We start from the raw sequence: 14,437 nt of genomic DNA on the forward strand, positions 1-14,437 counted from the left end.
CGCCCCTCCACGCGGCAGCAACGTGGGGACACAAGATACTACACCGGGGTTTCCGAGATCTTCCTCGAGGGACATTCCCGCCCTCGGAGGCAAACTGGGGTTGCCACTCCCTGAGCTCTGATACCATTTGTAGGGAATCTAATCGGGTAGCACTCACCCCTTAAAGCTAGCCATTAGAGGGAGGGTGCCCATTCCCTTATAACATATCTCTATCCATCTCACTTATCCGATGTGGGACTATTTGCTTATGCGTGGAACCTCAACAGAACCCATCCAATCAGACATCTCATCGGAGAATCTATAAAATCTCCAAGGGTGATTGTGCGCACCTTCAAGCCACCTTATAACATTAAGGGAATCCCCTTCAACTACGACATTGTCCACTCGATCTCTTGCCAAAAATTTTAAGCCTTGATGAAATGCGCGTCTCAATCCTTATATGGGCGTATAGGCTATTCTAAACTTTTTATTGATTAATATCTTTTTTAATTCGGTTAATTATACTTGAGTTTGTGGTAGAAAATATTTATAAAAATTCCTATTAGATTTTTCTTTTGACATAATCTCCAACAACCACCTTATTGCGTCCAAAACTCACCACCGGATAACACACGGAAAAATAAATCCAAGATCTTGTACAAATAAGATGGAGAAAAAAATATACCAACCAGCCACAACAACAAAGGGAGCGAAGAAAATAAACATAAGCAATCACAAGACGAGAATATAAATGGTTCACCCCCATGGGCTACATCCAAGGACAAGGTAACATAAATCTACTATTTAGAACCAAAATAGTACAATGTTACCTCCACATTACGGTAAAGCCCACTGAAAAACACCTCTCTCCAACCTCCTATTTAGCCATGTTAACTTACCAACTTCTCCAAAAGCTCAAGCTGTTGGAGAAAGGCGTTATTTATCTTTTATACTTTAACACTCCCCCGCACGTGTGGCCCACTTGGCAAACACGTGGCATATGTGGTCTCATTTTGGGCCGACCATCGCATGTGGATTTTTGCTATCCGGGAGATTTGAACTCGAGACCTTTGGCTCTGATATTAACTTGCCAACTTCTCCAAGAGCTTAAGCTCTTGGAGAAAGGTGTTATTTATCTTTTATACTTTAACAAGCCACAAAATAGCTTCCAAATCTCTATACTGAGTTCAAAGAAAACCCTCTTCAAGAAGTAGTTGCAAAACCCTCTCCAATGCTTAGGCTACAATGAACCAAAAAAGCTCAATAGAGAAGGAGAATAGACGAAGAAGATCACACTACCTTAAGAAGTCAAAAAGAAGGTAAAATAACCTTGCCTTTTCTCCTCTGGAGCCTCTCCCCTGCCCCTGCTCCACTTTTACCCACTAAAAAAGTAGGGAGATGATAAATCCACACCCCCTGTAGGATAATTCGCACCACTCTACCACTGCCGTCAAAAGGTGTAAAAATGCGGATAATTCGCACCCCTTTACCATGAATTGACGTCAAAAGGTGTCAAAAAAGAAAGTTATGTGGCAGACTTTTAACATTTTTTACTTCAATTCACTTGGGGTGCGGATTATCCTACAGCGGGTGAATAGAACCGGTTCAACACAGACAAGAGGAATGTTTTAGTTGGCCGTGACTGCATTGTAAAACAATGAGGCGTATCCATTACGGGCATAGTGCATCCTACCATTGATAGATCTGAACCATCATCTATTTGATAGATCTTGTGTTGGATCTCCTCTAGCCAGAAAATCACACCAATTGCCCCTTCTAACATCAATGACTCACTTTGTTTATACTTATTGATTGGCTGCTGAGTGTTTTTTGGGAATTGTAATAGCCTTTGAAGGCTGGTCAAGATATTTAAAACAAGGTGAGTTTTCGGACATTCAATTATAGAAAATCAAATTACTAACCAAAATGCCTATAGGAAAAGGTTTCTGAGCTCGAGCTCAGAAACCACCACTCCCATTGTTGTTTGACTCATCCAATCCATTCATTTTATAGGTTATGATCAGGGTTATAGATATGGTTATGGTTAGGATTATAGGTTATGGTTAGGGTTATGATTTGTGGAGGTTTATAATGGATGGCTAGAAAATGGGCTTCTATAGATTGAATGGTTATGATTATGGTATGGAGATGATTTGTTAGGAACACCTTATTTATGTGAGGTCCTATAGAATGAATGGGTTAGATGACTAAAACAACATTGAGATGGTGTGTTTATAGAGCTCTTGCTTAGGCTGAGCTAGAGCTCAGAAACCTCGCCCTCATATGCCTAAACGACTTGTCGTGAAAAAAAAATCAAGCAATACTATTAATCTATGGAAATGATTTTTGGGGCACCACCTATTTAGGCTGTGGCCCATCTAATGGACTGTTTGGATCATCCTATGGTGCGGGCAATACCGTACTTTTAATAAAGTGAGGAGTGTGATCATCAAAATACAGTAGTACTGATAGCATTTCCCTAATTTTAAAGCCATATTTTTTAAAATACCCAAACAGAAGATATAAGGATTGATGAGAGATGGAGGCATCATATACTTGGTGGCATAAAATGATTTTGGTGTCAGAATTCCAGTCCCGAATTTCCAACATGGACAAAACACATAGAAATTGACTATCACTTCGAGCTGGGTGTGGGCTGAACATGGCTCTCTGTAAGTTTAGTTCATTGCGGGCCTAGACCAACTTGAGGACCATTAAGCATTTTTCTAGTTCAGAGGCAAACTCAACTTGGCCTCCTCTCAGTTAAGTTGAGTGGGGTTCAATCTCAACTCACCTACGAAAAAAGTTTGAGAGAGAGTGTTGAGAGACAAAAATTCCATGCCAACTCCTCTATTTAATTAGAGTTGTGTTGATAGCCAATCTTTCATTTTTAAATTTAAGCACTAAACAAACTCTTTCCTATACATTATCTTGTAATCTTTTCATAACTAGTGGGACCGACCGTGTGATGCACGGTTTGGCTGTCATTTAAGACTTAAAAATTTTGAAAATTAATTAAAGTAAAGAATAGATAAGAGAAATAATGTTATGAAACAAAGCGTCAAGCCGTCAATTCGTATATCTTCCCACTCAATTTCTGTGCAATTATTAAAACAAAGCCGAGTCTGTGCAATTATTAAAAAATAGATAAGAGAAATAATGTAATGAAACAAAGCCGAGTCTGTGCAATTATTAAAACATGGTAGTGCCAATATCATTAGCCTTTAGATTTTCTTTATTCAATACTAAGAAAATATTTTGTATGCACTTGAAAATCTTGGGTTCTTTAAAATAACCCTATATACTATTTGCCCATGTAGATATAATTGTAAATTACATGATCCAAATCATCCTTATTGTGGGCCATATTTAGGATGGAACAAGAGAAAGAGAAAAAAACAAATATTTTCAAACCAAATTCCTCCATTTTTTAGTAATTTGGCATGGATAGTATAAGGATGGGCATCGATGCCACGTCCCCATACATGCAACTATTACCTTTGAAACTTGTCTAGTAGTGTCCAGGGATTTCGACCCTACATTGGCAACCAAACATTGGCAACCAAGTACCGTAAAGTTACCACAAAGTGCAAAATTTTTATTCTTTTTGCTTGGAAAATCCTTGGGGATGCCAAGGATGTGGCAACCAAACAGAGCCAAAGATTTTATCAAGAATAGGAAGAAAACAAATACTTCTTGACCCCACCAGCAAGAATTAATCTCAAATGAACAAAGAATATGATGAATCAAGGATATAACCATGCAATTTAATGGAAACAGAAAAAAAATACCTCTTGACCCCACCAGCAAGAATTAATCTCAAATGAACAAAGAATATGATGAATCAAGGATATAACCATACAATATTATAAGTTTGAAACTATTGTGTCAAGTGAGGTATATAGTTCTTCATTCATCTTCTTCTCTATATTATAAGTTTGAATTGAATTGATTCCATTGTGTTACACTATCCTGTGGAGCGATCTTTCGACCTATGTTTCTTATTCTCTTTTCCTTCTAATTTTATTTCATGTGGGCATTTTAGCTATCAGCCATATGGTCTGTTGTGATCTCAAGAATTACTAGGATGAAAATTTAATCATATTTTTCATGCATTGTTCCACATATTTATTAATTGGGAAATGATATATTAGCCCTGTTTTTTGTTTTTTTTTACTACTAGGGGCAGCCCCATCTAATGTAAAAGAATAGTCATAAATACACTAGAGAGGGCGAATTATTTCGCATTTTTCTGTTTCCATTAAATTGCAAGGTTATATCCTTGATTCATCATATTCTTTGTTCATTTGAGATAAATTCTTGCTCGTCGGTTGTATTTGTTTTCTTCCTATTCTTGATAAAATCTTTGGCTCTGTTTGGTTGCCACATCCCTGGCATCGCCGAGGATTTCCCAAGCAAAAAAAAATAAAAAATAAAAAATAAATTGCACTTTGTGGTAACTTTATGGTGCTGGGTTGCTAATGTGGCGTCAAAATTCCTGGACACTACTAGACAAGTTTTAGAGGTAATAGTTGCATATATGAGGACATGGAATCAATGCCCATCCTTATACTATCCATGCCAAATTACTAAAAAATGGAGGAATTTGGTTTGAAAATATTTGTTCTTTCTTTCTCTTTCTCTCTCTTCCTTCTCTTTATCTTCTCTTTCTATATTGCTACTGACACCCGCTCCCACCGCCTTACGAGGTTGGCAACAAAACACCATTAATCAGTATTCTACAAGATAAATTAAATCAAATGTTTGTCTCCTCCCTATTGACTACTTATACCACTAATCTACAAGATAACTACGTATTTGTATCCAAACATAGCTTAAGCAACCTTTTTAGTTTCTTTCAGTCTCTCTTCTACCCATGTGTTTTGTTCTAACTTTAATCGTAGATAACTTTCAAACCGTGCATCCCACGGTCGGTCTCTAAGTTAGATGGTTAATATTGTTTGATGCCTGTGGTTATGGCCCCACCATATGGATTATCTGGATTAGCTAATTGTCCAACCACATATATCAATTTGTTCATGGCCAACAATAATTTAATTCATTGCCACTACAAGATGGTTGATATCTTCTGATGTGTGTTGTTTTCTAATGTGGTCCATTCAAAATATGGCCCACAATATGGATGACCTGCTACCACTAAGATGGTTAATATTGTTTGCGTGTGGTATTCTAATGTGGTCCATCCTACATATGGCCCACAATAAGGATGACTTGGATCATCTAATTTACAATTATATCTACATGGGCAAATAGTATCTAGGGTTATTTTAAAGAACCCAAGATTTTCAAGTGCATACAAAATATTTTCTTAGTATTGAATAAAGAAAATCTAAAGGCTAATGATATTGGCACTACCATGTTTTAATAATTGCACAGACTCGGCTTTGTTTCATAACATTATTTCTCTTATCTATTTTTTAATAATTGCACAGACTCGGCTTTGTTTTAATAATTGCACAGAAATTGAGTGAGAAGATATACGAATTGACGGCTTGACGCTTTGTTTCATAACATTATTTCTCTTATCTATTTTTTACTTTAATTAATTTTCAAATCTTTTCAGTCTTAAATGACAGCCAAACCGTGCATCGCACGGTTGGTCCCACTAGTAATAGAAATATAACACAATGTCTGGGCCCTGTTCCCAAAGAGTAATGCTAGGGAAAACCGAGAATAGGACCTATAAGGGGACCTAACAAATTGATTCACGCCACCGCATCAACCCTCAAATTTAGGAAAATATTTAAAAGTAATTTTTTTTAACACATGTCATATTCTCATTGCAAGTCCCCTGTTGGGTGGTACTCTCGGTCTTCATATCATTTTCCTTTCCCGAAAGTAACTCAAATCGGCAGTTCAAGTTTTATTTAGAGGGACCTTCAAATATAATGATATTCGTGTAGATAAGCCATAATTATATCTTTGCTCTGTAAATCGTGAGAATAGAAAAAAATCCTAGGAAAATTCTTTCCACAAGAAATGTTTTTCCTACAATCCAAATGGGTCCTTGGAGGGATCTCATCATAAATTGAAGGTCCCTCTAAGTAAAAATTGAATGGGGTTTGTTAAATTTATTTTTTGTGTAAATAAAGTAGGAAATTTTTTATACATATATCCTTTTCAAAACAGGGCCTTAGTGAACCCTAGAATTTTCTTTCAATGGATGGATTATTTTTTCATAATATTTTTTCCCGAAGATCCGAACGGCTCCTTACACATGCATGCACCAAATCCCCTAAACTCCACATGGGCGGCCATTTTATTTTAGTTTAAAGCACTTTCAAAAATAGAGCAAGTCAGAATGCATTTGTATTGTAATTAGTTCTACTTCGGTTTGGCTGGCATTACTCTTTTGTAAATTCTTTAAAGATGCACGAAGTGTGACACCTCCAATTGTCTTTCCATTTATGCCAATGGGACATGCACATGAAAATGACTCTCTTTCCATTTATGCCAATGGGACATGCACATGAAAATCTCTCTCTCTCTCTCTCTCTCTCTCTCTCTCTCTCTCTCTCTCGTGTGAAGAAGACTCTTAGATATCCCAAGATCTCCTTTGATATTTGCATGTTTATTCTAATAATTAGAACCCAACCCAGATGAGTCATAGATGCCATGAACCCCTCCCACACACACACACATGTTCAGATATCCTGCTATTTATTAGGTATTGTCTATAGGTGTAGTTTGAAGGATTTGAATCATATGGGATCCTTTTGCTTTTTCCCTATATTTTAAATATTGTATCTAAGGATAGTGTTGGTGTGCTGTACTCTATTGTAATATCTTTTTCATCTTAATACACTGGTAGAGGTCTTGCCTAACCCAGCTTACCTACCAAAAAGAAGAAGATAAGTTTAGATTTTATAGGTTGAACAGAAAGGAAGTTAGGATGGATTCCCATATATAGCCTAGATGGAGATTCCACTCATACTAACAAGAGATTGAAACAAACAGAGATCCCATCACTAAGACTAATCATACTAGATTAGCGCACATATTAAATCACAAAAAGTAGCTTCCAAAACCCAAAGTTCCCATCACTAAGACTAATCAAACTAGATTTGGGCATATATTAAATCACAAAAGTAGCTTCCAAAAGCCAAAGACCCCATCACTAAGACTAATCATACTTGATTTGGGCATATATTAAATCAGAGAATGGAGGTTCCAAATGCCAAAGATCCCATCAGTAAGACCAGTCATACTAGATTAGGGCACATTTTAAATTTGATTAAGGAGCTTCCAAAAGCCTAAACACACCTAAAACTACAATGAGACCAAAGGACTAAACACCATCTCAACAAACACCAATTCCACATCATAGCATGGCCCACAAATAGGCACAAAACCTTAACCCTAGAATCCAAGAATGGGGACCACCCCATCCTCCTTTCCATGTCCCTCCAAAACCCACCTCCCCTTTCGACCAACTCAAGAGCCAAACAGCCCCACCATCACACACGCGCATATATACCAATACAGGTACCAATATCTCTACATAGTCAGAGAGAGATCAGTAGAAAAAAATAGAACAAAAGAAAAAAGAACAGAGAGAAAGTGTGTGTTTTCTATGGATTGCTGGTCTAGTTCTCCAGATGTCTATGATGAATATGAAAAGCTTGTTATGCGAATGAACCCACCAAGGTAGTTATTTGTTTGTTCCTTCATTTTCTTGAATTGGGTTTTGTTTTTATGGTCTGGGTTTTCTGGGTTCTTGTTGATTTGAAATGGGTTGGGGCTGTTTGTTTGTAATTCTCAAAATTGAAGTGTTTTGTGACATGGGTCTTATTTTTTGTGTTTTTCTTTTTGGTTTGATGGGCTTTGCAGGGTTACTGTAGATAATAGTTCAAGCAGGAAAGCAACTCTGGTTAAGGTAGTTTATGATTCATTGTGTGTGTTCTGGTGTTTGAATTTATGGGTTTTTTGGGTTCTGTGTTATGGGACATTTCTTATGATATTGTAACTGAAGAATCCTTTTTTTTTTTTTTTTTTTTTGAATTTTACAGGTTGATAGTGCTAATAAGCATGGGAGCTTATTAGAGGTTGTGCAGGTTTTGACTGATTTGAACCTTACCATTAGCAGGGCTTACATTTCTTCAGATGGAGAATGGTTTATGGATGGTAGGTTTCTGATTTCTCATAGTTCTTATTTTATTGGTGCTCTCTCTCACTCTCTGTTGATTCTTTATTTTCTCTCTCTTGCAGTGTTTCATGTTATAGACCAAGATGGCAATAAGGTAACAGATGGCGAAGTTATCGACCGCATTCAACAGGTAAAACTGTGTACTAATCCCTTGTTTTACTTGCTGAGAATCATCAGAAATTAAGAAGTTCTTATGAGAGATACCACCAAAGAAAAAATAAGGATGTCAGTCCATCTGAGAATAATCAGAAATTAGAAGGTTCTTATGAGAGATACCACCAAAGAAAAAATAAGAAATTCTAATGTAATAGTACTTGAGGATGTTAGTCCTCAATCAGAGATGGCTTATATTATACCACTGCTCCCTGTTTCTGGTAGCTGAGGACCTTTAATAAATGTTGGGGTCGAGTCTTCTCAAAGTGATGAAATCTATGATTTGGTTTTCCAAAGTAGCTAACCCAGCCCTTAGAAATTTAATTTACTATACGGTGTCTCTCATTGAGGTATATAGCCCCATAGAAGTAATGAGTTAGATGAATTATGAATTTCTTTTGCTGATTTTGGGGTTAACTATTGTGTTTTTTTCTCTGTTCTTTTTTAAAATTTTATTTAGCATTCTGTTGTTGGGACTGGGCTGATTTTGTGTTCTTTCACCTTGCAATGAAATCTTCTTAGCTATGTAAACATCCATGACGAATCTTTGAGCACCATTTGGTTGAGGCCTTATGTTGCTAATTTAATATCTTATAATCATTTTCTTATTTATGAGATTCAATACCAAGTGTGATTCCATTTAATTTGTAGTTGTTTTTTTGTGTTGAAGTTTCTCTCTTTTTTTAAATGGCCATGTTGAAGTTTCTATATTAAAAAATATGGCTGTCCTTGAGCTCGAAGCAGTGTAAGATTTGGTTGTTGTGTGAATGTGTGTTACTTCTTGTTTGAATACCCACCAAACGACTCTATGCTAAGGTAATTTAATTTTACACCTTATTGCAGTCATTGTCTACAAGAGCATTCGGTGTCCGATCTTTGAGAAGGTCCGTGGGTGTCCAGGCCGCTATTGAACATACAACAATTGAATTGATCGGAAGGGACCGACCCGGATTGCTTTCTGAGGTTTTCGCTGTTCTTGCAGACCTCAAATGCAATGTCGTAGCGTCAGAGGTTTGGACCCATAATTCAAGAATGGCATCGGTAGTTTATGTTACCGATGAGACCACCGGGTCACCAATTGATGATCCTGACCGTCTTTCTAAGATCAAACAACTCCTCCGCTATGTACTGAAAGGGGATAGAGATAAACTTGGTGCTAAGACAGCTGTTTCTATGGGTATGACTCATACGGAAAGGAGACTTCATCAAATGATGTATGCTGACCGTGACTATGATAGGAACAATTTGAATGGGCAAGAGACTACAAGTGAGCGGAGTAAACCTTTTGTGACGGTTGAGAATTGCATCGACAAAGGGTACTCTGTTGTGAATGTCCGGTGTAAGGACAGACCTAAACTGCTCTTTGATACTGTCTGCACTTTAACAGATATGCAGTATGTTGTCTTCCATGCGACTGTCATCGCTGAAGGACCAGAAGCTTATCAGGTTTCTTTTGTTACCTTATAAATAAGCTTACATTTTTATTATTGTTGCTGACTTTGAGCAAAATTGTGGAATTTTAAAGCTAAAATATAAATGCTAATGCAGAATTCCTAAGTACTGAATTTAGAATTCAATCTCAAATAACCAACATATTCTTTTATCTCAGTTATTCCCATATGCAAACATCATGAACAAGACAAAATCTGTTATAACTTTTACAATTCAGATGCTAATCTCATTCATGACTGTGAATTAATATGTTGTCTTTGGTGATTTTTGCTCTATTTATGCAATGTAGGAATACTTCATTAGACATATAGACGGTTGCCCTGTTAATTCCGAAGCAGAGATGGAGCGATTAATTCATTGTTTGGAAGCTGCTATCGAAAGGCGAACTTCAGAGGTATAAACAGTTAGCTGATTAGTTTAGGCTACTGATATTGGCACTACCATGTTCTAATAATTGCACAAACTCAGCTTGTCTTTTCTTTGTTAAAATGGCTTCTTAGAGCTTTTTGGGAACTGTAATATCCTTTGACAGCTGTGTAAACAAGAAATGACAAGCCGAGTTTGTGCAATTATTAAAATATGCTATTGGTGCCAACATCAGTAGCTGTAGTTTGCGCTGGCTTTTCTTATCAGTATTGGCTGGTGCTAACTTTTGTGTGGTGCATAATTCAGGGATTAAGACTCGAACTCTGTAGCGAAGATCGAGTTGGGCTTCTGTCTGATGTAACCCGAATATTTAGAGAAAACGGGCTCTCAGTCACTCGGGCCGAAGTCACTACGAGGGGATCACAAGCGGTAAATGTGTTCTATGTCACAGATGCAGCAGGAAATCCAGTCAGCAGCCAAACAATCGAGGCGGTTCGGAATGAAATTGGCGAGACTATACTCCATGTGAAAGATGATGCATATTCAAAGTCCCCCTCACAAGAAAGTGGCAAGTTCTCTCTTGGTAATCTTTTCAGGTCTAGATCAGAGAAGTTCCTCTACAACTTGGGTTTGATAAGATCCTACTCTTGAGGCCAGCATTACATTTCATGGATGCTTCTAATTTCTGTAAATATTACTGTAACCAGGCTTGCTCAAGCAGGCCTTTTAGTTATAGATATGGCAATGTAAGATCATATCTGAATCGTCCGTTCAACCTCACCTCGATCTTGGATCAATAGGCCTTAAATGTACTGTAATCGCCCTGTAATCCCATATGTAAGTAACCATTCAATTGACTTATATTGTCTGAGAACCTAATGGTTGCTGTGATTACAATTTGCGTCACTCGTTTGCTTATATATCTTATCTTCCATGGAAATGGTCTACCATGGAGTTTTTCACCTTTTTTAATTTATCTGGTACGAGTGTCTGAATCCAAAAGTAAAGATTCTTGGATTCGTCGAGATATTTTAATCAATTCTCAAAGTTTAATTTTTTTTGGATAATAAAAAGGTTATAGAGGGCGAGCCTTGGCGCAACGGTAAGGTTGCTCCATTGTGACCCGGTGGTCACGGATTCAAGTCATGGAGACATCCTCTCTGCAAAGCAGGGGTGTAAGGCTGTACATCTAGCCCCCAGACCCGCGATGGCGAGAGCCTCGTGCATTGGGCCACCCTTTTAATAGTAAGGTTATAAGAAAAACAAGGTTATAGCGTTCTATTTACGAATAAGAACTTACTATTTTGATGTATAAAACTCAAAAACATGCCGTAATTATAAAGTTGTGGAAAGTAATATTAAGAAAAAAAGAAGATAAAAGACATAGGGTCAAAGGAGAATCCTATAGTATTGGAATCCGACATCTCTCCGACACGGGTACTAAGCCCGTTCAAAAGAATCTGTGTCATATGGTCCTGACTTGATTGAAGAATAGTATTAAAGTTTGAAACATGCATATGTTAGGTGTAACATATGCATGTTTATAACAACACCCTATACCTTACAAGAACACCATCTAATGACATTAAGCGAATTGACTTCGGAGAAATTATATGATGTGTGGCCGTATAAACTTGTATTTTTTTCAAAAAGTATATAGTACGGCCACTCCATATGATGATGCAAACCGTCCAGTTGTTGGGTCACATTGTAAATAGGTTGCGCCCTTAAAATCATTTCCATAGGATGATCCTAACCCTCCGAGTACTTTCTGAAAAATACGGGATTACACCGCCGCACACATCATATAATTAATTTCTCGCAAAGAGGACTACTTGTGGTCAATTGGATTACTCCTGAGACAAAAACTCATTAATTTGAAAAATATGTTTGAATTTTGATGATCTTCGTTTCGCTTTCAAGAAAAAATTCTAGTCCTTTCATGGTGGGTCTCACATGGGCCCTCATGAACGGAATGTTCTTTTTATCAGTTGTTGGATTCACGTGGTGTAAGAACCCTTCTGAGTCAGCTTGATATGACAGTTGCACCCAAAAGTCATGACTGGGGCCCAGAAATTAGGTTTTACTTGGACCAATTGTTGAGTTGAGACCGAGTTTTGATGGGTCAACTCACCTAATTTACTCTCCTAATTTTCTGCAACACAATCATATAATTTGAATCTGTTTGAATGAATGGTATTGAAGCACCACCCTTGTTTTGATAGTCACACCCCTCATAATTACTATACACCAAAGCTTAGTGTATAACCCCTCTCAACCCACAATGGGTGCACGTGCCAATCAGTTAAAAGAACTCTTTTTGTTCACTTTTACCCATAACTTTTGTCCCATTGATTCCGTGGACATGTGCACCCATTATAAACGGACGGTAGAGATTGTGTATACACTGAGTTTCAGTGTAAATTTGAAAAAATATACTGTCTCAGAGATTCTCTTCCCAACTTGTACTCCCAAGTGGATGGGTTACGAGATAACGCCCTGTGTCAGAACATGGTGAACATAAATATCCTGACCTGGAAAATGACATTCTTGTCCTTTACAAGCCAGCCATTCTTACAAAACACAGAAGGTCATTTTCGTCATTTTAATTGGAAATGAAAACGTGCGTAAGCATGATCTGAACCCTTCATTCCGCATGGGATCAAGACCACATGGGTTGCTTGAGGATGTTCTCATGGTCTCGGTCTTGACCGAAATCCGAAATTTCGGTCCGATTTCGGTCAAGACTGAAACCGAAATGACCGAAACTCCAAATTGCCGAAACGTATAAAATTTCTGTCAAAATTTCCGAAATTTCAGTAATTTCTGTGAAAGTTTTGATCAAAGTCACTGAAATTTTGTTCGGTCGAAATTTCGTCCCAAAACAACGGTATTTCGAGCGCGTGTACCAAATTTCGACCAAACTTTTGGGATTTCGGCTGAAATTTCAGTTTCGGATAAGTCCGAAATTTAAAACCATGGATGTTCCACAAGATCAATGGTACCATGTGGGACCCACTTGTCAACATTGATCCTTGGCATTCTCTACCCAGTCTTTGTTTTTTTTTTTTGGCTTACCAGTCAAATTGAAAGCCATTGATTAGACAGTTGTGATCAATCCACGTGATAGGGCCCACCAAATGAAGGGTCAAGATTAGAGTTATAGAGAATCAGCACGTGCTACGAGGAGGATTTGGATTTTGGAGTATCGGTGGCACGTGATTCTGTGGCCAACTTGGCTCTGCCTCTTTTTAATTTTTGACAGAAGAAAAGGGCAAAAAGATCAAAAGCGACACGATCCACTTGTTTATTGGCGGCGTTTGCTACGGTACAGATCATGCCACGTGGACATAGATGTACGGCTAGGAACAGCTCTGATGGAAAGCGACTGATCATGTGTATTTGTGAAACGGCGTGAAGAGACTCTCTTTCCGCCTCTCCGGTGTCGCGTGAGATTCTGTCGGTGGACTTTTTGGGACTCCAAAAAGTCGCCAAAAAAGTAGGGACTGATATCCGCATCCCCTTATTTTGATAATACCAGTACCCACTTATTCACTTTGATGTCCGTGCCATGGGTGATGATAAATTCACACCCCCTGTAAGATACTTCGCCCTCCTTAAAAGCGTTAAAAGTCTGCTACAGTTAACGTTTCAAGCGGTGCGAATTATCCTGCAGTGGGTGCGAATTTATCATCGTTCCAGTCCCATTAATAGTAATTATTTTTTTATGATTCGATTTGCTATTTTTAGTCAAACAAGTAAATGGTCTGAATCACACTACTAATCATTGCTCATTATAAACGATGCCGATTGAAAGTACATGTGGGACCCACTTGTTTGATGATCCTTTGTTGGGGCACTTTTACCTAGAAAATCTCCACCGGGGCAATCTTGACCGTTTTTAACTGAAAGGTAAAGAAAATAAAATAACAATTAATCCATAGTAGACTCAACAGCTGAATGGTTTGGATCAACATGTATGTGTGATCTTGTCATGGCCTACCAGATCAACGGTTTCGATCACCAAGCACCAACCACGTATGCCACGTGTCTTTCACATCAATTTTCAAACCCTCCTCAATGACTGTTTTAGATTTTGAGAACAATCGGTTCTCAAAATCCAAAACAAACAATGTCTAAATAGAAATTTGAGTCCAATAATTAGCTTTATAGAGAATCGGTTCTCAATTTTAGCCCAGATCTCGGATCAACTAGAAAGTTATTCAATGGTGTTGAATATGTTGTTGGAGAAAATTTGTCGGGGATGAATCTTGGTGAGATGTATAAGAAAATGAGATGCTTCAAGGCGCGTAATCACTT

The 14,437-nt window shown here is 37.8% G+C and overlaps 1 protein-coding gene across 1 annotated transcript; it reads left to right on the forward strand.

Moving 5' to 3' along the window:
* Window positions 1–7,487: 7,487 nt before the first annotated feature.
* LOC143889886 (ACT domain-containing protein ACR4-like) lies at window positions 7,488–11,014 on the forward strand. The gene is made up of 7 exons (XM_077394277.1): window positions 7,488–7,647; window positions 7,831–7,876; window positions 8,010–8,124; window positions 8,209–8,276; window positions 9,143–9,745; window positions 10,041–10,145; window positions 10,424–11,014. The coding sequence occupies exons 1-7, from the start codon at window positions 7,574–7,576 to the stop codon at window positions 10,766–10,768; spliced, it is 1,356 nt and encodes a 451-aa protein (XP_077250392.1). The 5' UTR covers window positions 7,488–7,573; the 3' UTR covers window positions 10,769–11,014.
* Window positions 11,015–14,437: the final 3,423 nt, after the last annotated feature.

Source organism: Tasmannia lanceolata, unplaced genomic scaffold, assembly GCF_043159265.1.
Source record: "Tasmannia lanceolata isolate RefF3 unplaced genomic scaffold, GAP_Taslan_0.1 ptg000013l, whole genome shotgun sequence".
Classification (NCBI taxonomy): Eukaryota; Viridiplantae; Streptophyta; class Magnoliopsida; order Canellales; family Winteraceae; genus Tasmannia; species Tasmannia lanceolata.